Below are 26245 nucleotides of genomic sequence, written 5' to 3' on the forward strand. Positions count from 1 at the left end.
AGGAGATGGAAGAAAAGGAGCGATGTGATAAATTCCAGCTGGTACCTTGAGACTAAGGGGATTCATAGCTTTTGACGTTTGGTGGTTTTGGTTTTTTTTTTCCTGGGGAGGGGAGGGAGGGAAGTATTCTATTTTATGGGGTATGGGAGGAGGGAGGAAAAATATGTTGCAGATCTCTATGTGGTTTTTAAAACCAGCCATCAGAGGCAATTACTGAATAAACTGAAGCACAAGAGGAGGGTTTGTGAGCTGGAAGCAGTGCTAGCCTACAAAAGAAAGGGGCAGTGGGCTGCTGTTGTGACTGTGGAGGAAGAAACTTCAGCCTCCGTCGTTTCTCACCACCTACTCTCCATCCACCCTGCGAGAAAATGAGTTGCGTGCCATGGAAAGGTGACAAGACCAAATCAGAATCACCAGAGCCGCCCCAGCTACCACCACTGCATATTTACCATGAGAAGCAGCGTAGGGAGCTGTGTGCCCTCCATGCCCTCAACAATGTCTTCCAGGACAGCAACGCCTTCACTAGGGAAACCCTGCAAGAGATTTTTCAGAGGTAGGATGCTCTCTGCCCTAGCATTCACTTCCCCTTGTCCTCTGCCGCTTGGAGGAATTTTCAGATCTTATTTGGGGGAAAAAATAGAGCAAAGGAGGGGTTCAGAGTATGCCACTGCTTTGAAGTGAATGTAGTTTCTTTTTTAAATTCTTCCCCTCCTTTTTTGTCCCCCCCTCTCTCCATGCAGAAATTCTCTGTCTTTTTACTTGTTTCTTAAACTATGCTGGCTGCCAGTTTTGGGTCCAAGGGCTTTATTGCTGATGCTGTCATGCGGTTGAACTGCTGTCTTCCCCCCCCCCCCTTAATGCATCTTCTACCCGTCTTCCATATTTTTGCCCCTGCCTCATGTAGATATGTTAATAATGGATTTGGGGATTGGCTTGGGAGAGTGAGGGCGGCAGGAATGATGAATGGGTCATCACAAACTTCTTGATTTAGTACTGCAACACTTGTAAAGTTTTTGGGTTTTGTTTTGTTTTTTTTTTTTAAATTAGGAGCTTTGCCAAATGAGTGGCTCCTTATTCAAGCTGTTAAATGAAATTCTTCAGGTGTTATGGGTTTTTTTTCTGTGCAGAGAGACCCTATATACTGTGTCAACCTGGGTTTAATTTCAATAGCTAGATCCCCATTTTCTGTGGCATTGCTAAATGTTTCCCAGCAATGTCAAATAATTAATAAAAGCATTTTTGAGTCTTACTGGAATAAACTTTATTTAGATTATATAATATAATATAAATTATTAATATGGCCTGTACAATAGCTCATGTTTTGCTAAATGTTTACTTTATGCTGTTTCGGTGCTTTGTGAAAATTCTGAACGTGCCCTTAAACTGCGATGATCCTTCATTGATGAAGCAAAGTAAGCAAGTAGGAAACGGTGTCTCCTCTGATACTCAATCTGTGGATGTGGTACTCATTGTATAAGTTATGCTTGAATACCTGTTAACCAGCAGTTGACAGCACCTTGTGTTTGTGACAGGTAGGAAATCATGCTTCATGACAGCAGTTATGCAGGTACTGATGGACAGGGCAGTCGTGGTACCCTGTGCTGATGAGCAGGGAGCTGTGTGCCTGTTGCTGCTGTCCTGAAAATCGGCAGATTTATGGAACTGGTGCTTGACTCATCAAACGCGTGCCTGTCTTTGGCAAAAGAAATGTGGTGATGGATAACAGCAAATATCAGATCGAAATGCTATTTACGATAGCATTGGAAATAAAATTTCTGTTGGTGAAGTGGAGCTGGTCCCCAGCAGGCTCAAGGCACTCTTTGTCCAGTGTAAAGACGCTATGGTTTTGTTCCAGAGCAGCAATCATCAGAATCTTAATCACAGATGGATTGCTATTGGCCTGAAGCAAACAAAGGCAGTTCATGTGGTAGAAGGAGTGTGATGATCTAATTAGTTGGCTTTCATTGGGTTTGGTGAGAGAGAGTTAGTGTGCAGCATGAAACCTCTCAGAAAGAGCTGGGATGTTGATCTGGTTGGACCTCTTGCCCTAGAAGGGAGAATTTGTCATTGATTCCAACCTGGCATTGTTCCCATCCTAATATTTGGATCAAGATACACCCATTGATTCAGCCCCACGGTCGTATGGAAATACACATGGAAGTTCCTCTCAGAAACGGGTGAGCTGTAAGCTATGTGTAAGAATTGCCACTGCCTTTGCATCTCTGCTGGGTTACTACTCGTGTCTAGCTCTTTGACTTGCCTTTAAGAAGCGTGGATTTAGTTGCCCTTTATACCCGTATGTCTTTCCTGTGTCTAGTCATATTCTGTCTGTTGATGACTCTGATAAGGACTGACGAATATTTTTAATAAGCTACAAAAATGTTGCAGAGTGTGATTTTTTTTTTTTTAAACCCAATGTTGACAAGGTAACAAAATCACAAATAAGCTTAAGCTTTTTGTGGCTTTTACCACATCCCTTGAAGAATGATTGAACTGCATCGCTTCATTATTAGTTTCCCTTTTGCTGCATCCCATTGCATAAGGCCATTGTAGTCTGATGATTATCATCTTAAGTGTATGCCAATACTTGGTCCAAGCTCCCCTCTGATTTTTGTAGTCCTCCCTCTCTTCTTTCCTCTAATACAAGAAACACCTTTTTGGTGTTTCTCTGGCTTTTGTTGCAGGAAGTAAGATGGCATGTTCCAAATGTTGCATGGAGGTACAAACAAAATCACTTCACTGGAGTCTGTGTATTGAGACCTGATTAGGAAAGACAACTGCATACAGGAATCTTCAGCCTGTTGTGTTAAGACAACATGTCAATGAAAGTTACTGACTTAGAAAGCTCAGAAGGATTATTACCTGGATTTCTGTCCAGCTTTGTCAGTCTTCCTCAGCTTAGTGTCTGGATTAAAAAAAAAAAAAAAAAAATTAACTTTGGGCAGGCAACTTAATTCCCTGTCTAATCAGAGTCCTTCAGCTGATGATTGTGGACCCTGTTCAGACATGTGTGAGTAGAGACGTTGAGGCGATTCTTGGAGAAGGTTTGCTCCCGGGTTCTTTGAGCGTGTCACCTATGCTGGTCTCTTCATCTCATTTCTGAGGCTTTGCAAGTTATGGGAAGGAACAAAGATAGATGTGTTCTTTCAGCTCTCAGATAAGCCTGTCTCTGGAAGATGGTGCCACAAGAGGGTGCTTGTGCAACCCAAAGGGCTCTGTTAATTGGAAGGCTTTCCTAGCTCGCTGGCACTCATGAGAGTTAATAGGTTGAAGCAGTGATCTTGAGGAATTAGTTGTAGCCAAGTGATCTTGCTTTATGGAGATGCTGGAAAAGCTGTGACAAGCTACGGTCGCGTCTCTGCGATGAGTAAAATATAGCAGGGCTTTGGAGACTGGAAACCATGATTCTGTGAAAATGTCACTGCCTTGCTCGGGAATGCCCAGTGGTGGGTATTAATACCTTTTCCTATTACTGCGTTGTTTTGGACTCTTCTCCCTCCTGTGGTTAGGTCACTTCCCAGGCTGTTCTGCTGCAGTCTGCTCCACTGTGAGAAAACTCATAGCTGATGCAAAAAGCTACCTGTCTGTAGCCTCTCTGGCCTTGGTTGGTCTAAAACTCCCTACTCAATCCACTGCTTGCTGCTTCTTGTCAAATGCCTTATGTTGTCGGGGGAGGAACGCAGAAGGGCGGAGGGATTTTCACTGAATGGAATACCGCCTGCAGAACTTGCACTGCGCTAATGGCCGAGTGAAAAATGTGCAGTAACATCTGGTGTTTTGGGGGACGGAGTTGACATGAGGACGAGGCATGTGAAGTGTGGATATTTGGATGATACGAAACACCTGAACCTTGTGCCAGCAAAGCCAATGGAGTCCATACCAATCAAAAGAGCAACTCACCACAACAGAGCTGATCTCAGGCTTGACTTTCTTTGGTTTGGTGTTGCATGACCTTGCTGTTCTCTGCTCCTGATTTCCCCCTGTGCTTGCCCTTCCAGCTGTTGAAGCCCATCTGTCACCTTCATAATAATTGACCCCCCCTGTTGTTTCATCTCCTTACAAAATTTCTTGGGAGGGAAAACCAAAACAATAAGAGTGACTGTTTGTTGGGGGGGTTGCCGTGTGTCTCCATGTTTTATGTCTTGCATCCATTATCTGCATTTATGCAAAGGCTGTCTTACATTTTTGCATGCAATGTGGTGGACTGTGATTCTGGATTTTTAGATGCTGTAGTAATGCAAGTGATGTCTAGGCAAGCTTATGGATTAAAGCTGAAGAGATTTGTTTGCAGCAAGGTTATCTGCTTAGTCACCTACAGCAACAGATATTTTTTTTTAATCGTATAGCAACGGCAATGCTTTAGAAAGCTCCCAACCCCAAATATCTTTACAGTTTTATGTCTAAATATTTCTTTCATTTACCAGGGGGGTGGGGAGGGAGAACCTTTTCTACGGCCAACCCGCCCTGCCTCTTGTTATTTCATCCAGTCTTCAAGACTGGTGCTGACTGTTGAATTCTTGAAATTGTGATAGCCATCGTTCTAAATGGCAAACTGGCATTTACTCCAACCGCAAGTTGAGGAAAAAAAAAATAACTAAAGCATCCTTCAAAAGTACCAGTTCAAGGTGGGGGAAAAAGAGCTTCCTGCTTTGTGGTCTCTTTCACATCAAAGCTAGGATCTTCGGACGCTTTGTACATCAAAGTTATTCTTAATGCATTGTTTAGCGCTCTCAGCCCCTTTGTTGAGTGATAAGGGGGAATGGAATGGTTTGCGTTTAAACACAAAACCCCTGAAAATGGGCTTCGAGTTATACAGCAGGTAGCCCCTTCCAGCTGTGGAATATAGGTTCAGCAGACACCCGCTAGAGCCATCTCCTGTTCTGCTTGCAGGCTGTCTCCCAACACCATGGTGACACCCCACAAGAAGAGCATGCTGGGAAACGGAAACTATGATGTGAACGTGATCATGGCAGCACTTCAGACCAAAGGTTATGAGGCGGTTTGGTGGGACAAGCGCAGGTACTGAGAAGTCGTGTAATTCTGGAAATGGCTGCCATCTGTAAAAATGAGAAAGAGGTGAAGTACCAGAATATAATCTTATTGCTGTCTTGTTTTTTGCACCCTTTCAGGGATGTTAACGTCATCGCCCTGTCTAATGTGATGGGCTTCATCATGAATCTGCCCTCCAGCCTTTGCTGGGGCCCCTTGAAGCTCCCCCTCAAGCGACAGCACTGGATCTGCGTCCGGGAGGTGGGAGGCACCTACTACAACCTCGACTCCAAACTCAAGATGCCCGAGTGGATTGGAGGTGAAAGTGAGCTCAGGTAGGATTTTTTTGTATCCTTTTCTTCCTCAAATCCTTCCCTGTTGGAGGTGGGGAATCTGTCTGTCAACAGTTAGCAATTGAAGCGTTTATGGTTGACCTTCAATAGCAAGGATGTAAGAATAATAAGGTTCTTATGCTTCCGGTTAGATTTATACCCTGTTTGCGCAGAGCTAGGAAAATGCTTTTGGCAGTGGTGATCTCTGCGAGTTTGGGAGAGCCTGACTTGGTCTCTTCTGTGGCTGGCTGTCACTAGTGACGAAGGCAGAGGCCAAGTCTGGTATTAGTGGGTGACACCTGCAATGAGATGTGCTGTGCCTCGTTTTCTCCTCAAATGTGAGCGTGTCAGCATTCCTTTGCCTCTTTAGCGGTCTGTGCATACTTTCCCAACAAAAGCCTTTCCAGACTCGAAGTGCAGCCTTATCCCTGACAGTAGTGGAAGCCACTTGTTAGGAATCACTTGTCTATGTAAGCATATGCTGTGCTTCTGGCTTGACTCCCTTCCCCTCTTTCATCTTAACACGAGACAGTAGGTGTAATTACTTTGATTGTAAAGTCTCACCTGCTCTTAGTCGCTGTTTAGATTCCATTCCATCCTGTTTTAAAGCCTACTAGCAGCTTTGCTGTCTTGACTAGACTTGTTTGGAGGTAGGGATTGCACATAAGCAATATTTGCAGAGCCTGCCATGCCATTAAAGTCCTGGTAAACCCTTTTGTGAACTGCTGGGATAATGCAACACAGTTCTGGAACTACTGTGCAGAGCTTCTGGGGGATTTTATCCTGAGTGTGCTGTTCTTCAGCAATAAATAAGAGCTTCCTATACAGGGAATGTTGGAAATCTGGGCCAAAAGATATTGGGAAAAAACATTGACTTGAATTTCATAGTTATTGGAGATAACCCAAGTTTGGTATTAGAAGAAGCTTATGGGCAGAAGGGGGCTGCAGAACCATGTCAAATAGCCGGCTGGTACGCTGCTGCTATGACCTGCAATAAGGACATCTAAATGATGGTTTTGTTTTGGGGGCTTCCTTTCCCCACAAGTATTCCAGATTTGTTGGAATTATTTTAAAATGTAGTGGGATTCTTGATCTTGGGGATCTGAAGAAACTGAATTTGGTTTTGCCACCTTGAAAAATTGGAAAGTGGCATCTGTAGAGACTTAATCTCTGCTGAGGTTAAGATCACGTCTATCCGATTCTGTGATAATCTGCTGGGTAGAGGTGTGTTGAATCTAGTGGGGCAAGTCTAACATTTGTTTGCAGGTTTGGGGTTTTTTTTGGTCAGGAAAAAAACTAAAGCCAACGTGTGGGGGCTTCCTCCCATTTCTTGTCATATTTGCATAGTTAGCTGCATTTTGTTCTTGTAGAAGACGAAGTTCTACATTTGGTAGCGCTTATTTCTGTTTCTCTTTATGATAGGAAATTTTTGAAACACCAGCTGAGAGGAAAGAACTGTGAACTCCTGCTGGTGGTGCCAGAGGAGGTGGAAGCACATCAGAGCTGGAGAGCTGATGTGTGACCCGGACCGACTCTGTCCTCCCACTACAGCTCTTCCCCCTTTACTGAACTCCCGACGCCCTGAAACCTGGATAATGGGTGCCCTGACTCTTCTCGTCTGGAATTCCCTTTGTTAGGCTCTTCTCTTCCTTCCTTGGTGCAATAGGGCAACGGCGTAGGATATTGGGGGTGGTGGGTGGGGAAGACTTGAGGGCAGAGCGGAGGAAACTGGAAGCAGATCACTTTATTTGCAAAGAGCTGCGTGCCCTTCAGCTAGCGAGAAGGCATTGCGCTCTTTAAAACTGGGCTTTGGGGCTAGGGTGTCTGGAGGGCTCTGGCCCCCCTTCCCCCATATGGTTCAAGGCTGCATGTGGTGGGATGCGGCTCCCCCCGGGGCTTGCCGGGGAGGAGCAGGGGCCAAGCACGCTGCTGCCTCTTCACAAGTCTCTCCCTCCAAAACAAGTCGTTGTGAAGACGTTTGCAATTCCTAAGGGTCTCTCAGGACACTCTCAAACACTAGGAATGGTACGGTGCTCAGCATGACCCTCTGCTTCCTAGGGATGGTTTGTGCCAGGAATTAGAAAACAATAATAAAACCAGTGTCATCTTTGAAGGAATTCTTTGGGTAGCTAGAGGATTCTTCCCCAGTGTCTCCAGGGATTTATGCATGTGGCGAGCGGTTGTTCGGCAGCATGTGGCTGGCTAAGGTGATGCAGAAACAGCGAGCACAGGCTAATTGAGGAGTATTGAGTTTCTGGACTGGAGAGAGGCCATAGTCTGCTTGGGTTTCTTTGTGCTACCTTGGATTTTGTTTTTTTTCTTTTTCTTTTTTTAACATCTATTTTGGTTTTCTGCATGGTCACCCAGTAGTTTAGGGTCTGCCGGGAGAGGAATAAAACTGAAGGGGTTTTGAGAGGAATTCATTCCCTTTTATTTTCCTCTTTCCAAAAGTCTAGCCCACAGTTGTGAATGTCATGCAAAATCTCTGAGAAAGAGGTAAAGTGACAAAGAAAAAAAATGGGCTGAGGAGGGAAGCCTTTATAATAGTCAGGTTTTGCCCTTTTTATAGTTACTAGCTGATAATGTGGGGAGATGCAGAGGGTCCACCAGAACCTTCGGGCATTAGAGAGACCCTGGCCTGGTAGTTGAACCAACCTCTCTTTTAGTGTTGGCCGACAAACATTCCATTAATGGACAAATCGCTTTTTCCTCCCCTCCCTTCTGTGGGGAAGAGTGACTAGATGTGGAGACACTAAGAGGAATCGCCACTGGCTGTTTCCTGGTCACCTGGGCAAGCTGCAGCTCAGTCATGCCTTCCACAGCAGGAGGGAATGCTGAATTTGGAACAGACTTTGTCGTGTTTAGCTGCTGTTTGCTTCCCTCTTTTACATGTGTGATGTCTCAGTTAAACAGCAATCTCTGGGATGTGATGGAGCTTGAAGGATCCTGCTCCATCATGCAGGAAAGTCTCACTACTGGTGTTTGAGCTCACAAAAGGAGGGGTTGTAACTACCTTTTATCAGTTACTTTTTTATCTCGAGAGCTCTGCAAACGCATGAGCAGGTGCTCCGAACCGAGAGACCACCAAAATCGCACCTTCCTAAGAACAGAGGCCACGTGACGATGGGACGATGTTCACTGACCCCAGACATCTGGCGAGCACCGTTTTGCAGTCTTTTGAGCACAGCCTCCCGCAGTCAAGGGCAAACGGCTCTTCTGTTTTAAAGACCCATCGTTTCTATAAAAAGTCTGATTTCGTAACACATTCCAATGACCGATACCAGCTGGCAGTTTTGAAACACTTTACAGGCAGGATGCGCAGCCTGCAGGCATTCTGCTCCTGACTTGAAGCCATTTCTTCAAGAGAGGAGAAAAAAATAAATCTCAACAGCGAGGTTTTCTATGCTGATTAAAGTCGCACTTTGGAGAAACCCTGTTTGCATGGAAACCGCAAGCCAACGGCGCAGTGCACAATATGCAAAGATGTTTTAAAATATTTTGGGGCTGTGGTCCTCTCCTTGTATGTCAGCTCCTTTCCTGTTGGGGGTGGGGGGTTAAAAAACGGTGTGATCCGGCTGCTCAGGTAAAGGGAAAGTGTATGATCACACCCCCGTGGGAGGCAAGCCGGTTCAGTCCCACTGCTTGTGGGAGCGGGGAAGCCCCATGTTTGTTCTCTTGCTTATTTGGTTTTGTTAGAGCCTTGTCTTGGGTTTGTTTACAGAGATGTATTTTGTTTAACCAAATATTAAAAATGGGAAAGAAAAAAAAAGTTTCCATATAAATGTCCTATCACTTCTGTATGTTCAACTGAATTGTTCTGTAACAAAGTATGTAAAGGAAAAATAAATTTTTTTTTCTTTGGTAAAACTGTAACCTTTCTGCAAGTTAAGATAGAGTCACCTCTCCAAGAACTCCCCTAAGCCCTGCACAGCTCTCTCAGCCACCTGAAGGTGGCAGAGCTGTTATCTGTCCCTTCCCCTGGTGCCAGGCCCTGTGTGGAACAGAAGGGGCTCTACCTTCAAAGCCACCGACAGCTTGGAAAGGACTGAGCCTCCCTAAAGGACGCCTATTAAAATCACACTGCTCAGGTTGGATTTATTTAATATTCAATACAAAAAAAATACGCAGCCGATATCTGAAGTTCTACTTTTATGAGGCAGAGGATCAGCGCAGACGTGATCGTCTTGAACCTGGCCTGCTGCTCCCTCCGTTCTCACGTGCGCGCACGTGAAGTTGCAGCGAAATTATTTTTGTAGATGCGTCTTCCCGGAGAGTGTTTTCCGTAGGGTACGGCTACCCGCACCCCTCCTTCCTTTGCCTGCCAGGAAAGTCACTCCTCCTCCTGTCACCGGTGTCCTTCAGCTCTGGGTCAGCCAGGAAAGGATTTGTTTTGTTTGACTGTCGCCTTTCGAAGCCTGACCTGTACCCCAGGGTGGTTTTTTTTGGGGGGGGGGAGCGAGGAGGCTGGAAGAGGAACTCTCCCAGTTCAAGTCTGTAACTGGTGATGGTGTACTGATTGCATAAAAGGAAAGACTCAGGACTTGGAGGGGGGGGAAAGGATGCAGAGAGGAGCTGTCGTCAGGTCCAGGGGTGGGGGGCTTTCCCCCCCTCGTTATGAACAGGTCAATGTCCCAAAGGAGAACCAAAAATAAAAACAAACAGGAGGAAAAACAAAACAAAACTAAAATGCCCTGACCCAACAAATCAACAGTTCAATCTATCATAATCTCGAGGTCTTCCCACATGATACGAATCCCAACGCAGCTTCCGTGAGTTAGATTTTTCCAGACAGCGGAGGCAGGGCCCCTGGCATTCCCCCCGAGAGCCCCGTGTTGGGTCCGAGGAGGATCTGGAAGGAAAATGGTCAGCGGAGGGGCTGCAAGGACACAGGCCGGCCGCCACAACCCCCCCGTCCCCGCCGCTGCTCGGTGCTGACGGTACCGGCAGCATTTTGCCGTTACCGGTTCCTCCCCTGCTAGGACGGATGACCGAGTTTTAACGCTTGAGCATGCCAAATGCAAACGGGGCAGGTTTTGGCCTGCGGGCAGCCCTCGTTGCATATTTCAGCCCAGCCAAAGCCAGCTTAACATTTACTGGAGTTACCGGGAATTGGCAGGATCATCCCACCGGAGCATCCAGTGGGACGAAACAAGACCAGAAGCTACAACGAACCCGCGCCCTGTTCCCTAAGCTCCTTCAACCGCTGGTAACCAGGAGGAGGCGCAGGCACCCCCGGCTGGCTCCAAGAGGGCCAGAACGTTTCCCGCCTCACCTGTCGCTGCTGCAGCTGCTGCTGTTGCTCCATCTGCAGTTTTTCCGTCTCAAAGACGACAGGAAGAACCAGAATCATGAAGGAGGTGGTCCCAATCCACAGAGCTGCCCTGGAAAATCTAGGAAGGAGAAAGCTCATTAGGAGTAAGGAGCAGTTCCTCACCCGCTGCCTACGGGTGCCAGGCTTCTACCCGGGTTCCTCCCCGTGCCTCGGACAAAAACCTTCCCCCGCTTCCACCCCCAGCCCCCCATCGCCCAGAAACAAAGACCGCGGCCCTGCCGCTCCCCGCTACCGGCGGCCAAAGCCGCAGTGGGAGCCGCCACCCCGCCGCACCCGCTCCAGGGGGGGTTCCCGTCCCGCCGGTCCCCCTCCCAAGGGGGTTCCCGCCCCGCCGGTCCCTTCACCTGTACATCTTCTGCGCTACCGTCAGCGACAGGTCGAAGGTGGCTCCGGCCGCCGAACGGACGCTCTCGGGGAACATCTCCGTCAGCCCCCACAGCCGCTCCGCCAGCGTCTCGTCCAGCTGCGGGAGGCACACACCGCATCAGGCCCGCCCCGGCCCTGCGAACCCGCCGGGGTCACCCCGCCCGTCCCCGCCTCGCCGACAACCGTTCTCCTACCTCCTCGTCGTCGTCTTCCTCCTCCAGTTCGTCCTCCAGCTCCTCGGCCTTGCCCGAGCCGCCCTTGGGCAGCAGCTCCTCCGGAGAGAGGGACGCAGCGGCCGCCATCACCACCGGCCAGGGACGGAGGGGGCGGTGAGCCAGCGGAAGCGGAACGGCGGCCGGAGCGACGCCGGAAGCGGGGCGGTCCTCCCCCGGACTTTGCGGGGGGAGACAGCGACCCCTGGCGGACTGGAGGAGCGCCTGCGCCGGGACTCCCCCCCCAGGTCCCCCCCAGCTCGCAGCGCGCCCCTCGCCATAGCAAACACCCACAGAATCCGGTTTGAAATGTAAATTTTTATGTAAAATAAGCGAAACCCTTGAGAACAAGCAACTCCGGCATCCCGAAGCTTGTACAAGCCGCTGCAGGCTTCCCCTGAGGGGACAGATTTTTTTTGGGGGGGGGGTCTCCCCGCGTTTTTGCGCCCACCCCACCCCGAGGCAGATCTTCTCCCCCTGCTCTGGTCAGGGAAGAGGGTACCTGGGCTGGGCTGCGGGGAGGGAAGGGAGCGAGGTAAAAAGTGCTCTTGATTAAAAAAAAAAGGGGGAGTGTTAATGAACAGCGTGACGGCGTGACAACCCGCCGTGACGCGGTACCTACAGCACTGCGCAACACCAGAGGCATCTTGTGACTCGTGGAGTTGCGGAACGAAGTACCTACACACCGTACCCAACGGGATCGGGAGGTGCAAACCAGCCCCCGGCTGTCCGGTGCCCACGGGCAGCCGAGACCCCGAGCCGTCCTCCTCGCTTCCCTCGCCGTCCTCCTCTTCATCTTCATTTCCTCCGCCGGCTGCGGTTCTTCAGTTCCTCCAGCTCCTTCTCCATCAGGTGGGACTCGGCCGTGGTCTCAGAGAGCTGCAACGCACAGCGAACAAAGACAAGAGCGAGGAGTTACTCCTCCAACCTCGGCCACGTGCCACGGCACCGACGCCGGATCTGCGACCTCGCAGCCCGCCGCGTAGCTCGGACGACGCCAAAGCCCCTGAGAGGGATCTGAGATTGCTTTCCCTCCAGAGAAGCACCTAGTGTTGGCAACAGCGCAGGCAGCGAGATGTTTGGGCCTCAGAAGGTTTTTTGATTTCATGGGACAGAGATGTCACCGAGATTTACAGCCGCAGGCCAGTACCTGCGCAAGAGGGAATTTGTTCCCGGGAAGCTGAGATTTCACCTGGAAAACCCAGAGAGCAGCTGGGGCTTCCGCTAAGCGCTCCGGCCACAAAAGCCACTTGCCAGTTTGAAAACACGGGAAGGGCGTAAGGAAAGAAAACGATGAAGGAATAAGTATTTGTTCAGACCGACATAAAGGCTAAATAAATCACTTAACAGACCCAGAATACACATGTACCCTATTTCACTGAAAACGTCTCCAGATCTTAAGCATGAAAGCTGTGATCTCTGGGTAATGTTGAATTTCGGTTTATTTAGGGCTTGGGAATTCTTTCATCCATAGGTTTACAGGCAGAATAGATGTCACACCGCTTGTCACAGCAGGTGGAAGCTTTCATGTTCTGTGACCAGAAAGGGTGGCTGTAACTTAAGTTTCACAGTTAGGACAGAGGCTGGAGGGGCAAGAAAAACACCATGCCCCATGCGGAAAGGGAAAGAGGAGACATGGCACCTAATCCGCCACAGCACCCTGCTGCGGGGGGGGGTAACTCCCCCTCTTCTCGCAGAGATCAGACTTTACACCTATGGCATCACTTTGCCTGTTGCCTTGCGTAGCACGGTAAAGCAGAAAGAGCGCGGTGCAGCGAGAACAGCCTCCTTTGACGGTTCCAGCACCCTTCGCTCCGGCATTTCTGCTGCCATGGGCAGGTGACAGTCGGGCAAAGACTCACCATGTCCAGCAGAATATCCACTTTCAGCCTAAGGAGGTTGTTTTCTTCCTCCAGCTGCTGGTTTCGTTTGCGCAAGCGCTGCATTTCCCTACGATCCCCTGTGAAGCTTCCCGATTCTGGAAGGAAAGAAAGAAAGAGGTCAAAATACAGACTGTCAGTCAACCGTGGCTACTTCAGGTCAAAACAAGCTGAGCCGCACTCTACCTGCCACCCACTGGCCATTTTCAAACTTGAGGCTCTGGCCAGCGAGGTTCATGGTGGGGATGCCGTACTCCAGGCCCAGCTCAATCTCACGGGTCGATCTATCCAGCTGCAGGGAGAAGATCACACTCAGCGTTTTACAGAAATCCAAAGCCACCCCCCGGCTCTCCCATTCCTTAGGGACTGGCGTTCCAATGGAAGCTGTTGGTCTGACTGACCCTGGAGCCTGAAATCCCACTTTGGTCACCTACTGCTGGGGCAGAGGACCGGCTCCTCTCACTACCCTGCCTGCACTTTCTCCTGCCCAAATGTACGCTCGTCTCCCCGGGGTCAGAGACCACCGGTGAGAAGTCTTTGGTGAAACAGCTCTGGACTGCGGGTGGGGCGATGCCAATCCTTCCCTGAGCTATTCCATTTCTACTTTCCTGTATAATCACCAGTGATCGGAAACGGTGCCGCAGGCAGAGAGGGTCACGGTTGGGAGCTTGGGTAAAGGGTGATGGCGCTCACGGCAGGACCCACCCAGCCCTTGAGGCGCCGGGACTCACCGAGTGCAGGTTGGAGAGAGAGGCACATTTTCGAGGGGGGGTCTTCTTCGGGCTGAATGTCTTCCCGAAGAGAGGCATCGTGCGTGCCGCCGGCTGGGCGTACGGGGTGGGGTGAGGGGGCTGCTCCCGACGGCCTCACGCTGCTCCCTGAGCGGGAGGGACGTGGACTCTCTGAGGCCGAAAGCGATGGCTACGTGACAAGATGGCGACGTGAGGAGATGGTGGCAGCGAGGATGGGCAGCCAGTTTTCTGGTACTTTCACTGACGTTTCCTGGTTTCCACCTAAAGCCGGACTGACCCCGTGCCCGTTCTCCTCACGTTATGCACCCCCGCCCTTCAGAAAGGGTTAAATGGCGGTTTGGGGGGGGGGCTGCCCCTCCCCCACCCCGCCGCCCTGACAGGGCCACGCCCCTCCCCACCGGCACGCGGCTCCCCTCGCACCTCCGCCGTCACGTGACCGGACCGGGGCGGGGAGGGGGCGAACGGCGCGAGGCCGCCCCTGACGTCACCCCCCCGCCCCAGGACCGCCGTAAGCGCGAGGCGAGCCCCCCCCCCACCCCGCCTCTCGCGCCCACTCCGCCGCCGCCCGCGCAGGCGCACTCGGCAGCGGTCCTCAACGCCACGCGGCTGGGCACCGGGGGGGTGTGTGGGGGGTGTACGGGCCGTACCACCTAACGGGAGGGCTGAGGAGAAGGGAGGGGAGAACCGGAGCGCGTTATTCCTCGCTCGGGCCGCCAGCGGGATGGCCCCTCGTTCTGTTTTCCCTTTTCGGCATCTCGCCAGCAAAACCAGCGGTCTCGTCGAGGAACACCCGCCCCCCACCCCTCCACCCCAGAGTGGTAGGGTCAGCTCCGCGGTGCGGGGGCGGTTAGGGCAGACTGTTCCATCGGGGTTCGCCTTAATTACGGGGGGGGGGGGGGGGGAAGAGTACCTCTCTGGCGAGCCGTGCCTGCTGCCGGCGCTCCCCGTCCGTCAGCGCGCCGGTGGGCTCAGCCGCCGCTGCCGCCTGCCCCGGGAGCGGTTTGCGGCCGTTGCGTTGCTATGGCGACGGCGGGGCTCCGCCGCTCCTCCCCGCCGCCGCTGTGTGTGGAGGCGGCGGCTCGCAGGCCCGGGCGGCGGCCGTGAGGGGGATGGCCGCGGGGGGATGTCCCGGGGCTGCCGCCTCGGCAGCGGGCGAGGGAGGGGGGCCGTGCCGGAGGGGTCCGGCTGATGGGCCTTCGGGGGAACTCGGCGGGCTCTCGCCGTCGCGGCTCGGGGCCCCGCTCCGGTCCCCGAGGCTCCCGCTGGCTGTGGTGGAGAGGGACGATCGCGGAGGGAGCCGGTGCTGTGGAGATGGAGGTCTTCGGGCTACATCCAACTCGCGGTGTTCTGCCCCTAAAATGCTTGAATGGGTTGGAAAGCTTTTTTTTTTAAAATTGTTTTTGCAGAGAAACAACGAAACGTCATTAGGCAGAGAATCCCTCCTTGCTTGGGGACATGGGAGAAGAAGTGGAGAAGGTCTGGGGTCCTGCACTGGTCGAGTTCAGGGGACGATGGGTTGGAAGTTGGAGAGAGAAGAGCAGGCAGGTCCCTAACGAGCCCTCAGTTCCTGCGCCTGTTGCAAAGTCCCCCCTTCTCAGGACCCGATGGGATAAATTTAGTTTTATTGTGTTACTTGCTGGTTTGTATTCCATGGGAGGCGGCTTTGGGAGTTGGTTCAGATATTTTGAATGAACGGCAGGGGTATGTAGCCCATACCACCAATATTTTTTTTTATATTGCAGAGGCAAAATACCACTCCTTTTCTAAATTTTAAAATATATCTCCAATCTGTTGGAATCTAGTGATCTGAAATTACTTGCTTCATTGTTAGAAAAGCTTCTGTTGAGGACTTTGTGAGGCTTTCCTGGAAAGTTTAATGAGATCTTAGGGTGCTGACTAGTTAAAGGGGAACAATAAAGAAAAGGGAACACAAAAAAAAAAAAAGGGAGGGGGAAGGGCAAGCAGATAAACAAAAGTGCCAGGAAAGAGGAGACAATAAGAGAATTGCCAACCTTTTAATTTGGTTTGTACATGTATTAATACTCCACCAAAAAAGTGATTTTAACAGTCCTCATTCTCAGAGTGCTTAATTGGCACCCTGCCTGAATTGAACCAGAAAATTGCTCGCTTGGTACTGTGGTATCTTTCCAGTTCTCATTCCAACCTGATAACTATAGACAAGAAAAATCTCTGGTGCTGCAGTATCTTCTGGTAGTCCAGTTAAGCAATATCTGGTTCTTGCAGGGTGCATGCTATAAAAACAGTGTCCTTCTAACCCTGTGCACTAGAGTCTGTGCACTGGAAATTAGTGATTTTTTTAATAAGGGATTATGAGGAGGGGGGACCGACACCCTTAAAAGTAGAACAAAAACTTGCAGTTCTGAACAAGGGCTTTGTGAAGTAGTTGTGGCTCCTATCAGCATTTAACATCCATATGTGTGTGCACATATGTTGGATAAGAAAGATGAAAAGAAGGGTCAGCAGTGAAATGAGGGCAAGAACCTTGGAAGAAAAGCTGAAAGAATGTAGAATTACAATTTCAAACTGAAAAAAACTGTAGGTAACGTAGGCACTTATAAGAGTCAAAGACCATACAGGATAGGATGAGAAACTGAATTCTTAACACTCACTTTTTTTTTTTAAGTTGTTAAATGCACTGAAAAATTTTGAGTTTCCAGACAAATACTCAGACCTGAAGAGCTCCAGATGAGTGAAGCATTTCCCTGAGATGCTCAAAGACAAAGAAAGGCCCATATGTTTCATTTATAAATACTTCAGGGGTTTGTTATTGGGTGTGTGTGGGGAAATAAGTGTTAAGAAGCTCTGGTCAGGACGTGCCCTGCCAGTAACACAGGGGTAGTAATGTTCACCTTCTTAGAAGAAACCCGCGTGTTTCAACACAGTTGTGACCCTTGTGTTCTCCTTGCACTAAGCAGGATGAGTATTGTAGTAATACATTATAATTATTGTAAAACTAAAGTGTCTCATTAATCCAGGGTCTCACAGTAATTCTCTTGACAGAGAGAATCTCCGACAGCCTCTTCCTCTGAGGCAGAGACTCAGAAAAAGCCACGCAGCCCATCCCCACTGCCTTGGCATGTGAGGTGAGTGCATACTGCTGTGTGCTGGATTGCTGTGTGCACGGGTGCTAATCAGTGTGTGAATTGTTTCACAGTTGGTAGGGCTTGTGAATGAGAGTTCAGAAAACTGCTCCTGAAGTTTGAGAGCAAGAGAAGGAGGTTCAGTGTCTGATTTTCAGTGTGATTTGCTTCTGCAATCTTTCTTCTTTTGCATGGTTTTACTAAATTTCATTTCTTGCCAGACTCCCATTTCCTCAAAAAATACTGTGGAATTTCCTTGCTGCACCAATCTCTCAGGCTATCCTGGCAGTAGCTTTTCATCGCTGTTTCGCTACTTATGTCAGGTAGATACTGAGACAAGAGCCGACCGTTCCCGTTTCTAGCATTGCCTCTCAATGTATTGTGGTGTTCTCCTGCCAGTGGGTAGTTTGACGTATGATTTTAAGCGATGCTAAAAGCATTATGGTGTAGTGCTGTGCATCCTTCTATGCCTGTCACTTTGTGGGGAAGTGAACACCTAGCGCACTCTCTCTCCCCCAGTACAATAACTAGAGATATCACTTAGCATCTGCAAAAGCTTATCAAATGGTGAAGAACCTGCATATCACAGTCGTTGTGTAAGGAAGCTACGTATCTTTTTATGAAGACATCTTTAGGAACACTGGTGGAAAGCTGAGAGAGTGAGAGGACGAAGATAGGGCTGTAGCACATGACAATGTGGAGATTTTGGAATAGACCCAAGCTGTTCTCAGTAGCCTAATTTGGAGCATCTTTTTCGTCTTTTTTGGTTCACAAGCAATACAGAATCTATAGCTTAGATGGTGTCAGAGCTGCTTTTAACTCCATAGACTTTCTCTTGCCTTTCTTAATATACACTGTGGGATTATTATTGTTCTCTCTTATATCAATAATTATAAGGAAACCCCACTGACTGGTGAATTCCATAGACTTACTCTAGGCTTATTCTGATGTCAAAGAACATATTTATTGTAATATTTGCTGCTTGAAACTTGCTACATTGACTGGTGGGCTAAATGAGACTGTGTTTAAAACCTATACAATAATTTTTTTTTTGGCATATTGAAATTAATTCCATGCCCCATTAATTTCTTCAGTAGTGAGGTAATTTCTGTCGCCTCAGTACTCTGCATTTAATGATGTCCCTTCTTTTAGTATCCTAGATATTACATATCTCACTTATTGACAAAGCAGACACCTCTTTTTCTCTCTGTTTCTTTTCATTATAGCCAACTCGAGAGGTAGAAGAACAGCTGTGTCACTGCTTTGCAAAACATTATGCTTTCCTCCTGCTTGACTGTTGCAGATTCCACCACCAGGAGGCCCTCGTTAAAGTGCTTATAGCTAGGCAAAGAAAACACCAGGATGGTGAAATGAGATGGAGAAACCCATCCCCACAGGAGTAATCTTAAACTAATACTTATTCTACAAATAAGAGTTTTTCGGAGTGCTGTGCAGGCATCTATAAATTAACTATTGCATGAATCCTAATATCCAACCATCAGTTGTACTGTAACTTTTGAGGATACTGGGGTGTCACGGGTGGTGACCCTGCATTGAATCACCAAGTGATAGCCAGAAAAGTTCATGCCTTTGTATTCTGGATAGTAAAGCTCTTAATAACGTAAGTAAAATGATAAAATGGGATAAAGCACGGTTTTGATTTTTAGTCACTCAAGTCTGCCCTCTAGCTTTCACCCAACGAATACGCCTGCCCCTAATTCACCTCTGCCTTCTCTCCTTTAGTTATTTACTTCTTCCCGGGTTTTTAATTTTCTTTCACTTTCCACAGCAGGCTTTTATTGTCTCCTAAAAGTTCTAAATATCTGCACTAACAGTCTGTCTGATTGTTCTCTTTTGCTAACATGACCTTCTTTAAAGAAAGGGGGAAGGAGAAATGTTTTCATCCTTTTTTTGCCAAGTGGTGCACTTCTTTCTGTAATTACTGGCTCTTCAAAGCAGCAGTCATTGCTTTGGCTGAAATGTAGACTTTGTTATTCAAAAGAACAGTGTGTCCGTGATCTCTTAACTAAAAAGTATAGAGTTGTCAATTTTCTTTCCTTAAACCCCAGTTTTTTCTCTTCGCTGCTGAGTCAAGCCTTGCGTATCTGCTTCTTTCTGGTTTCCCAAGATCATATTTCGGTACTGATGAGTCCCAAGACACAGCTTTGTGATGCAATTTCAAAATGGATGATAGGTGAGAGTAGTTTTGGTCCTGTCAGGAAATGCAGCTTGTGCAAGCTGTAGGCTGCAAACAGACTTAGCCCTTGTCTTTCAAACTCAGTTTCTGCCCTCCTTCCCTGAATTCACACATACACATTCCACACGTTTACATTTGTTTACTTGGGCCTTTTTTATATGTACTAATGTGTAAAACATGTATCCAGAAAAAGCATATATGAAGCCATGATGTTGTATACAAAGCTCCCAGGCCTCTGAAGAGGTTTTCCAATCATTGTTCAGCATTCTGGCTGCACTGCTCACCTTAAAGAGTTTAAGCAATATGCGGGCAGCTCACCCGCTCACGTGCTCTGGATAGAATCCATTGCTTCCTGACAGAGTTTGCCATGAGGCTGACCTTGGTGACCAGGAGACACGTGCAGTCCACACAGCAGTGAAAACTTGTTTTAAGCTCCATGTCATTCTGTTCCCATTACCTGGCTACTCCTTGCTTGCTTCCATGTCTGTCTTTTAATTCTTCTCTTTGTCTCTTACTTTCACACTCATCTATTTCTGTGGGTCACTTAAGATGTCCTTTCCAGGGAATGATGAAATATTAAACCTGCAGTCTGTAAATTCCCGATTGGCAGATGCAAGGAGGCTATACCAGGGAAAGGACCTCTCAGTATGGGTCGGTTTCTTAAGCTCTGTTGTAACCCTCCGTAGCTGGCAGCTGCTGGAGACAAGATGTTAGGCCCTCGGGCTGTGGTGTTGTTTATAAGGGAGAGCAAACAGGGCCTGTGTTCTGAATCCCCTTCTAAGCTTATTTTATCTCATGCCTTAGATGAAGATCAACTGTGCTTTGTCCATACAAACAAGTGAACTGCGTCGTGAGATGCGGAGAAGTTCAGTGTGTATAGCACACTATGAAGATGGGAGAAAAGTGCTAAGTATTGTGTTCTCTTCCACGTTCCTTGACTGTTCTTTTTCTCCACTTTGCCATGCTACCAACCCCAAGAAGCTACACTAACTGGGACTATTGCCAGCTGGAACCAGAAAAACTCAAGATGAACAACCTGTCATCACCAGAGGGAGGGGAAAGTCATAAGAACACTGATGTAAGCAGTTCTCCCTAGTACCTGCTAATCTAAATAGGAGTTTTGTATCCAAACCGGGTGGTCATTTTTCTTCTCAGGATGTCTTGATCTATAGGTCTTACTCTGTACTGATTCTTTGTGTTAGAAAGGTATGCTTGTGGATGGCCTTTTATCAAAGGCAAAAATTGGAAGTAACATGGACTTTAGATGATGTGGTGTCTGCAGTAGCATGAGAATGGACTGTGTGGCCCGGAAAGTCCTTTCCAGTTCCTGGGTATCTGCTGCAGGCTTATATGAAGATGAGGTAGTTTTTCAGGCTTTTGGGGAGTGCAGGTGACTGCTCACTGATGGCTTGAACTAGCCTGGCGTAAAAGCTATTCAGGGACACCAGGAGATTTAGAACCCATTCCTACGAGACCTGTGAAGGCTGGGTACTGTAGTACTTAGAGCAGTAAATGGGAGATCTGCTTGTTTTGGTTTGGTTTCCTGTCTTAATTCTGTGTTGTTCCCTGGGGTAGCAAGGGATGCAAACGTGAGACCTACTAGGGCTGGGTAGAAGGTGGTCATGATAGCTCAACAGTTGTCATATAAATAGCTGGATGGTGTCAGTATGTGCAGTAGCAGTAAAGCAGAATCTTCATTGGTTCACAAGGGAAAGAGAACCCTGAAAATATGAATTTTGAATTTGCATTGAATGCCCAAGCAAAATGAGCCTTATGGAGGGTACCCTCTCTGCATAAACTTGGTTCCAAGTCTTGGATTCTGAACTTATGAATTGTTTTTTTCATTCTGCCTCCCTTTTCCAGATTCCTTCAACATGGCAAGCAGTCCGGAGAAGACGGGTAAGCACTCCGTACAAGAATGTAGGATAAAAATATGTTCACAAAGATGTGCAGCCAGTAAGTGGATGTGTCACAGAAGCTAAGGCTTTCATTAAAAGTATCCATTGCTGACCTCTTCATCTTGTTCCTATTACTGAGAAGTTTGTCAGTTTGGGGTTTGTTTTTCTTTTTTTTGATCAGTTTGTCAGATTACATGAAAAAGGAGTTGTTCCTTAACCATTCAGAAAGAATTTCTTGAAGTCCTCAGCAGTCTTCTCATTTTCTAAGTTTGATCTTACTAATTTCAAACACATGCCCCACAAGCACCTTTTGCACTTCCCTTGCTGTTTAGGGATTCTCGCTCGTTGCAGGTCATCATTCCGCAGGTGACACTCGCTGTCTATATTGTACTCTCCAGCCAAGATAGAGCAGGGATTTCCTTTAGAAAAGAAGTAAGCAGAGAATGTGGCACAGGGAAAATGATACTTAACTTTGACTTACGCACCAAGTGCTTACATATTGTGAAGAATCTCATATTTTTAATGTTACTCGGAGGGAAGGTCTGTCATGTTTAGAAACTGGTTCCCAGCTCGCACCTCTATGTTATTTGATTCATTTTGGAAATACAAGCAGGTGAAAATCTGAGTCTCTGAAGATTTAAATCCTGTCAGTCTGAAAGAAAGCTAAATTGTTTTCATGGGTCAGCAGACAGGCTGTTCTCACAATTCATTCATTCATTTACCACTAAAGTAATGTGCTACTTCAGTTCCAAGATTAGACAACTGGTAGTGATAACTTGTCGTCAGGGATTGTGTCAGTATGTCAGACCCTGTGTAGAACACAGGAAAGCTTGTAATTGAAATTGAGACAGGTGAGCCAGTGTCCAACAAGCTGCAAATAAGGATAATCAAGTCGATAAAAAATGGGGATTGCAATTTCAAAAAAAAAGTCCTAACTTTATATTTAGTCACCTAGTCAAGTAGTGACACTTTCCAAAACACTCCATAATAAGCATTTACTTTGCAGTCAATGGGAACTGCAGGTGCCTGGCACTTTATCTTTCTGCTGTTTAATTATAAGCCTCTGATTTAATTCCCGTTTTGAAATCTTGGGACCTGAATGACCTGGATGATGGACTAATGCAAGAGCATTACCACTGTACTTGGATACAGAGTAGCAAATTACTTTGAAATGTCTAATAGAAATTCATTGGGTTTTTTAGACGTTTTTTTGTTAGTGGTTCAGGAGAAAGGAAAAGATGGTTATTTGTCACACAAAGAAAGGAAAAGTTCTAAGCACAAAGAGCAAAGTAAGGCAGAAGGAAAAAAAAGCAAGAGAAGGATATTTGGGCAAAGTAGCATGGAAAAAAGTATGAACGGTGGAAGGAATGGTAGCGGTAACTGTACACAGAGGCTGCATTAATAGGAGGCTGGGAACGCTGAACCTGATACAGAAGCCAGTGAGAATGTTCAAAGTCGGTACTGGTAGAGTTAGTCATTTATTTCTCTACAAATGCTTTGGAAATAAATTGAATTATGTAGTTGGTTCTTAAATTGAACTTAAGAACAATGTGTGTATTGTTATACACTTCGTGATTTTTCCTGTATTATATGATGAAGAGGGGGAAAAGAAATAGATGATCAGTCATAAAGTCTGCCTGGTCTGTTAAAATCTAGAGCCCTGGAAAACAAGCTGGCAGGAGAGCAAGTTATTCTCCTTAAAATCTGAAATTACGTCTATCAAGCATTTTCTTTTATATTTACTCATATTGCAGAGGACTTCTCTCAGCATAATGCACAATTTACTCAGCTTTCCTCTTGCTGATTTCTACATAGTTTTGTAATGAAAGTTTGTGCTGTCACATGTCTGTCAACAAGTGGAAGCAACAACTTCTGCTTTCTTGACCAAGCTAAATCGAGTTTGGCATATTTTTTTCTTTTAATATACACTAGTAGAGCAATCCTGCCAGGCTCCAGATCACTTTTATTCTTTGAAATCCCTGTCTTTGCTTAGAGTTAAATATCATCAAAGTGATACTGCCATGCTGCCATTATATCAATTTCTCTCACCACAGCCAGGGTCTTGCCGTTACAGAGAGTTAGAAAAAACCCCTTACCAGTGCGGCTTTGTCACTGTGGAGTGGCAAGGGGGAAAACATATTTCACTGAGTAATTATGCAGGGAGTGGCTATTTGGGAGAAATTGGTTTGCTTCTAAAACTGGCCTAGAGAGAAATACAGTAACCATGTGACGTTAGTGTCATTTTTTACCCAGATCTGCACATTGAAACACACGAGGGTGTTGTGCTTTGTTAATTTTGTTAAAGCAATTCATGGAGTCAATAAATCTTGAGGGAAGAAATCTTCCAAACTTGCTTCTGTTGGAGGCAGCTGACTTGGCTGGGTGTTTTACAGAATAGTTCCATCAGGTACTTTTTACTAGATCAGGACATTACCCTGGTGTCATAGCTATCTTGCAAGCCTGTAATTGCCTTCTATGACCCTGAAATTTCTCCTGCGATTTCAGCAGGAGAGGTTGTTTTTATTTCTTTTCCCATGACTGCAGTGTGATGCTGCTACCGCTAGTGGCTGCTGTATTTTGCCCTAGAAACAGCTATGTTTCACTTGTGGATGGGCTAGACTTTTTAAAGAGAATACATGAGAATTAAGGCATTAATGCTACCACCATGGTAAATTACTCAAAGTTTTTCTGCCTTTTGTTTTTCTTGAAGGAACTGGGACATGGACAAGCTTCTAGCAAGTACCAACCTCATCAGACAAGCAAAGTCTTCCAAGTCCCAACAGGTAAAATATTAAACAGTGACTTTTCCAGGTATAGAATGGGGAAGAAAAAGTAAAATATTATTTATTTTACTAAGACTTTTCAGGTTTGTTGTTCTGAAGGCCTTTGCTATGCTATAGTATGTGCTCCCCATATGAGAAGCAGGAGAGTGTGTGTATATATATATATGTGTGTATGTTTGTCAATCCCAGGCAGCTGGAACCCATCAAAGCTGCTTGTGTGTGTATCCCTTTTGTGTGTGCCTAATTAGTGCAAATACTTCCCTAGGTATTGGATTCGCTGACATGTGCTAGGCAGGGGGAATCCGGATGGCTAATATTTAATATTTCAGACTTCCACACCCGAGATGCAGAGCTTGAAAAGGATAAGAAGGAAAGTAAGTGGAAGCAGTCTCCACATATGCTTAAAACTAGAAGACTAAAAATAGCATCTCATCCTAGAGAGGTGATGCAGTGTTTGGAGAAGGATGGGAGATGATGTGATAGATTGAGTGAATTTTTCTGTCTCCTGCTGACATAGCTGATCTTGTTGGCATCCACATAAGCCCTGCAATACAGAAGAGATTCTTAAGGGCAGTTGCTTGTGTAAAGGGAGTGTGGAAGTGGGATTGCTTTGCATGCCTTAGTGTTTCTCTTTTGTCAGTTTTTCTGCACAGATTCTGTCCCTAAGCCAGTGAGGTCCCTTCCCTGTACCTGTTAAAACTTTCTGTCTTCCTGAGAAGAATAGGTGAGAGGACTTCACTCCTTTCTCTGGAAGCAGGTCCTCTAAGAGAGTTGAAACAACTTCTGTTGTGTTGAACTATTGACAAGTACAGCTTCCAAACCTTAGTGCTTTGGATACAGTTTTAGTCTCCTAATGATGACAGTTCTGAAGTCTGTAGCATTGTGTGCTTCTCAACAGGCTTCCTTTAGCAGTTGCTCTTTAGGAACTTTAGTGTTGGTGAAAAAACTATATACTGCACACTTATTCTAGCTGTGTCTGGAATTTCCTTCCCTGCCTTTTTTTTTCCTATCAAATATGCTTGAATTCCTTCTGAAGCAAGACCCAGAAAAGTCCTCCACCCAGATAGTTCAGACGCCTGAGCTGATTCGCAGATGCTTTTACTTTAGAGAGAGTTCCTTCAAAGCTGCTCAGTCATTCCTTACAAAAGCCTGGGATGAAGGATGGTGGTAATTCTCATCAGCTTCTTATCTCCAATTTGCTTTTGCTGCATTAGCGCTGTGGTAGCTGAGGGTGGGGAACAGTGGCTGGTCAGTTAGGAACATCTCATGGCTGCAGTTCAATACTGAATATTATTTTGAAATAAAAATTAAAATGTCATGTGATTTTCCTGCTTGTCTTGTGACCTCTGTTCTTAGGGCAATGAGTACGTGTGAAATCTGGTCTCAGAAACTCTGACCTAGTCCTCTGTCTTGGATTGCCTGGCCATTAAAGCAGGAAGTGCTGCCTTAATCCGGTGGGAAAATAACTGGGGAGAGACAAGACAGGAAGAAAGACTGCAGTAGGAAGTACTGGGGTATATTGAACCAAGTGGGAGTTGTGCACCTGCACCGAGTTTCAGAGACACCTATATGCCATTTATAATCACCAATTCAGCAAAAAGATGAGGAGGAGAGATTAAAAGCTTTCTTCAGATATGGACAGAGGAAATGTTTAAGAAATAGACACAGTTCCAGTAAGGCTGGCAAAGAAAGCGTAGTAATCCAAGGAAAGGGGAACAAAGGATAAAACAAGAATAGTCAGGCTAATGAATCTCTGAAGTTTAAAGGCGCAAGATTGAAGAAAATTATTAGCTGGACCATTACTGAAAATTAAGGCTCTATGTGTAGAAAAATCAAGGAAACACAGTATTTTAAAGCTAATTACAACTCCTGAGAGCTCTAAATATTATTCTAAGCTAAAAATAACTGTATGATGATGCAGTTGATGCCTATCCAAGTTTTAGGGGTTGAAAAACAAACTGCTTATGATTTCTTCTGGCCAGTAGCCTGGCAAACATATGGAATACAAATGGAGTAAGATTGGGGGTTTTTTTTGGTTTTTGTTGGGGTTTTTTTTTCCCCTGTGGTTTACATACAAACTCACTTGCAGAAGCAGCAGGCAAAGCCAAGAGTGGAAAACTGGCCAAAAGAAGAGCACGTTCAGTTCTGCAGCATGGCTGGTTTAAAAGAAAAGCTCCTACCAACTGAGAGGCTGAGCTAGAAAGCCTAAACTTTTCCAAACTCATAAGGTATGTGGAAACACTGTGAAAATTATTAGTTTTCCAAGTAGAGGCTCTTCAAAGTTTGGGGTTTTTTTTAAATGAAGAAATGTCTCAAATACCAGTGCTAAACCTCTAAGTGTAAACTTAAAAATGTTTTTCTTGTAAAATGCCATTATTTGATGTGACCAGTGAATTCTGCTGT

At 46.8% G+C, this 26245-nt stretch overlaps 4 protein-coding genes across 18 annotated transcripts in view; 2 read left to right on the forward strand and 2 right to left on the reverse strand.

The window, feature by feature from the left end:
• Positions 1–9187, forward strand: JOSD1 (Josephin domain containing 1). Its single transcript, XM_075050786.1, has 4 exons — positions 1–553; positions 4891–5019; positions 5130–5324; positions 6744–9187. Exons 1-4 carry the CDS (start codon positions 369–371, stop codon positions 6841–6843), a joined length of 609 nt encoding a protein of 202 aa, XP_074906887.1. The 5' UTR covers positions 1–368; the 3' UTR covers positions 6844–9187.
• A 218-nt stretch (positions 9188–9405) lies between these two features.
• Positions 9406–11391, reverse strand: TOMM22 (translocase of outer mitochondrial membrane 22). Its single transcript, XM_075051976.1, has 4 exons — positions 11214–11391; positions 10998–11116; positions 10594–10711; positions 9406–10170 (listed from the first exon to the last, which is right to left on the reverse strand). The coding sequence occupies exons 1-4, from the start codon at positions 11319–11321 to the stop codon at positions 10096–10098; spliced, it is 420 nt and encodes a 139-aa protein (XP_074908077.1). The 5' UTR covers positions 11322–11391; the 3' UTR covers positions 9406–10095.
• Positions 11392–11512: 121 nt separating this feature from the next.
• CBY1 (chibby 1, beta catenin antagonist) lies at positions 11513–14908 on the reverse strand. 2 transcript variants are annotated; one of them, XM_075051978.1, is made up of 5 exons: positions 14774–14908; positions 13843–14032; positions 13298–13403; positions 13094–13209; positions 11513–12110 (listed from the first exon to the last, which is right to left on the reverse strand). In XM_075051978.1, the coding sequence occupies exons 2-5, from the start codon at positions 13918–13920 to the stop codon at positions 12030–12032; spliced, it is 381 nt and encodes a 126-aa protein (XP_074908079.1). In that variant the 5' UTR covers positions 13921–14032; positions 14774–14908; the 3' UTR covers positions 11513–12029. The 2 variants fall into 2 exon arrangements, with proteins under 2 accessions (XP_074908079.1, XP_074908080.1); XM_075051979.1 differs by having other exon boundaries at positions 13843–14176; positions 14774–14851.
• The window catches only part of DMC1 (DNA meiotic recombinase 1), a 32836-nt gene continuing 20793 nt past the window's right edge, over positions 14203–26245 (forward strand). For 9 of the 14 annotated variants that reach the window (XM_075051971.1, XM_075051970.1, XM_075051974.1 and 6 more), the window contains exons 1-6: positions 15289–16619; positions 16889–16967; positions 20140–20239; positions 21025–21060; positions 23770–23842; positions 25932–26070. The gene's annotated coding sequence lies outside the window, so the exon portion shown is untranslated. Of the gene's footprint in view, positions 14682–15259; positions 16620–16888; positions 16968–20139; positions 20240–21024; positions 21061–23769; positions 23843–24107; positions 24217–24878; positions 25856–25931; positions 26071–26245 lie in introns of those variants that run through there. The other 5 variants (XM_075051964.1, XM_075051961.1, XM_075051965.1 and 2 more) reach the window with 5 other exon arrangements.

This window comes from Buteo buteo, chromosome 19 (genome assembly GCF_964188355.1).
Source record: "Buteo buteo chromosome 19, bButBut1.hap1.1, whole genome shotgun sequence".
Lineage (NCBI taxonomy): Eukaryota > Metazoa > Chordata > Aves > Accipitriformes > Accipitridae > Buteo > Buteo buteo.

What these genes read in the sequence shown, in the direction of transcription:
- CBY1 (XM_075051978.1), bottom strand. Translation starts at nt 13,920, where the DNA reads ATGCCTCTCTTCGGGAAGACATTCAGCCCGAAGAAGACCCCCCCTCGA. An exon ending in CTCTCTCCAACCTGCACTCG is followed by an intron (nt 13,404 to 13,842) that starts GTGAGTCCCGGC and finishes TTCTCCCTGCAG; the next exon opens with CTGGATAGATCGACCCGTGA. An exon ending in AAATGGCCAGTGGGTGGCAG is followed by an intron (nt 13,210 to 13,297) that starts GTAGAGTGCGGC and finishes CTTTCCTTCCAG; the next exon opens with AATCGGGAAGCTTCACAGGG.
- TOMM22 (XM_075051976.1), bottom strand. Translation starts at nt 11,321, where the DNA reads ATGGCGGCCGCTGCGTCCCTCTCTCCGGAGGAGCTGCTGCCCAAGGGC. An exon ending in GTAGCGCAGAAGATGTACAG is followed by an intron (nt 10,712 to 10,997) that starts GTGAAGGGACCG and finishes TCTCCTTCCTAG; the next exon opens with ATTTTCCAGGGCAGCTCTGT. An exon ending in AGCAGCTGCAGCAGCGACAG is followed by an intron (nt 10,171 to 10,593) that starts GTGAGGCGGGAA and finishes TTTTCCTTCCAG; the next exon opens with ATCCTCCTCGGACCCAACAC.
- JOSD1 (XM_075050786.1), top strand. Translation starts at nt 369, where the DNA reads ATGAGTTGCGTGCCATGGAAAGGTGACAAGACCAAATCAGAATCACCA. An exon ending in CTGCAAGAGATTTTTCAGAG is followed by an intron (nt 554 to 4,890) that starts GTAGGATGCTCT and finishes TTCTGCTTGCAG; the next exon opens with GCTGTCTCCCAACACCATGG. An exon ending in GGAGGTGAAAGTGAGCTCAG is followed by an intron (nt 5,325 to 6,743) that starts GTAGGATTTTTT and finishes TCTTTATGATAG; the next exon opens with GAAATTTTTGAAACACCAGC.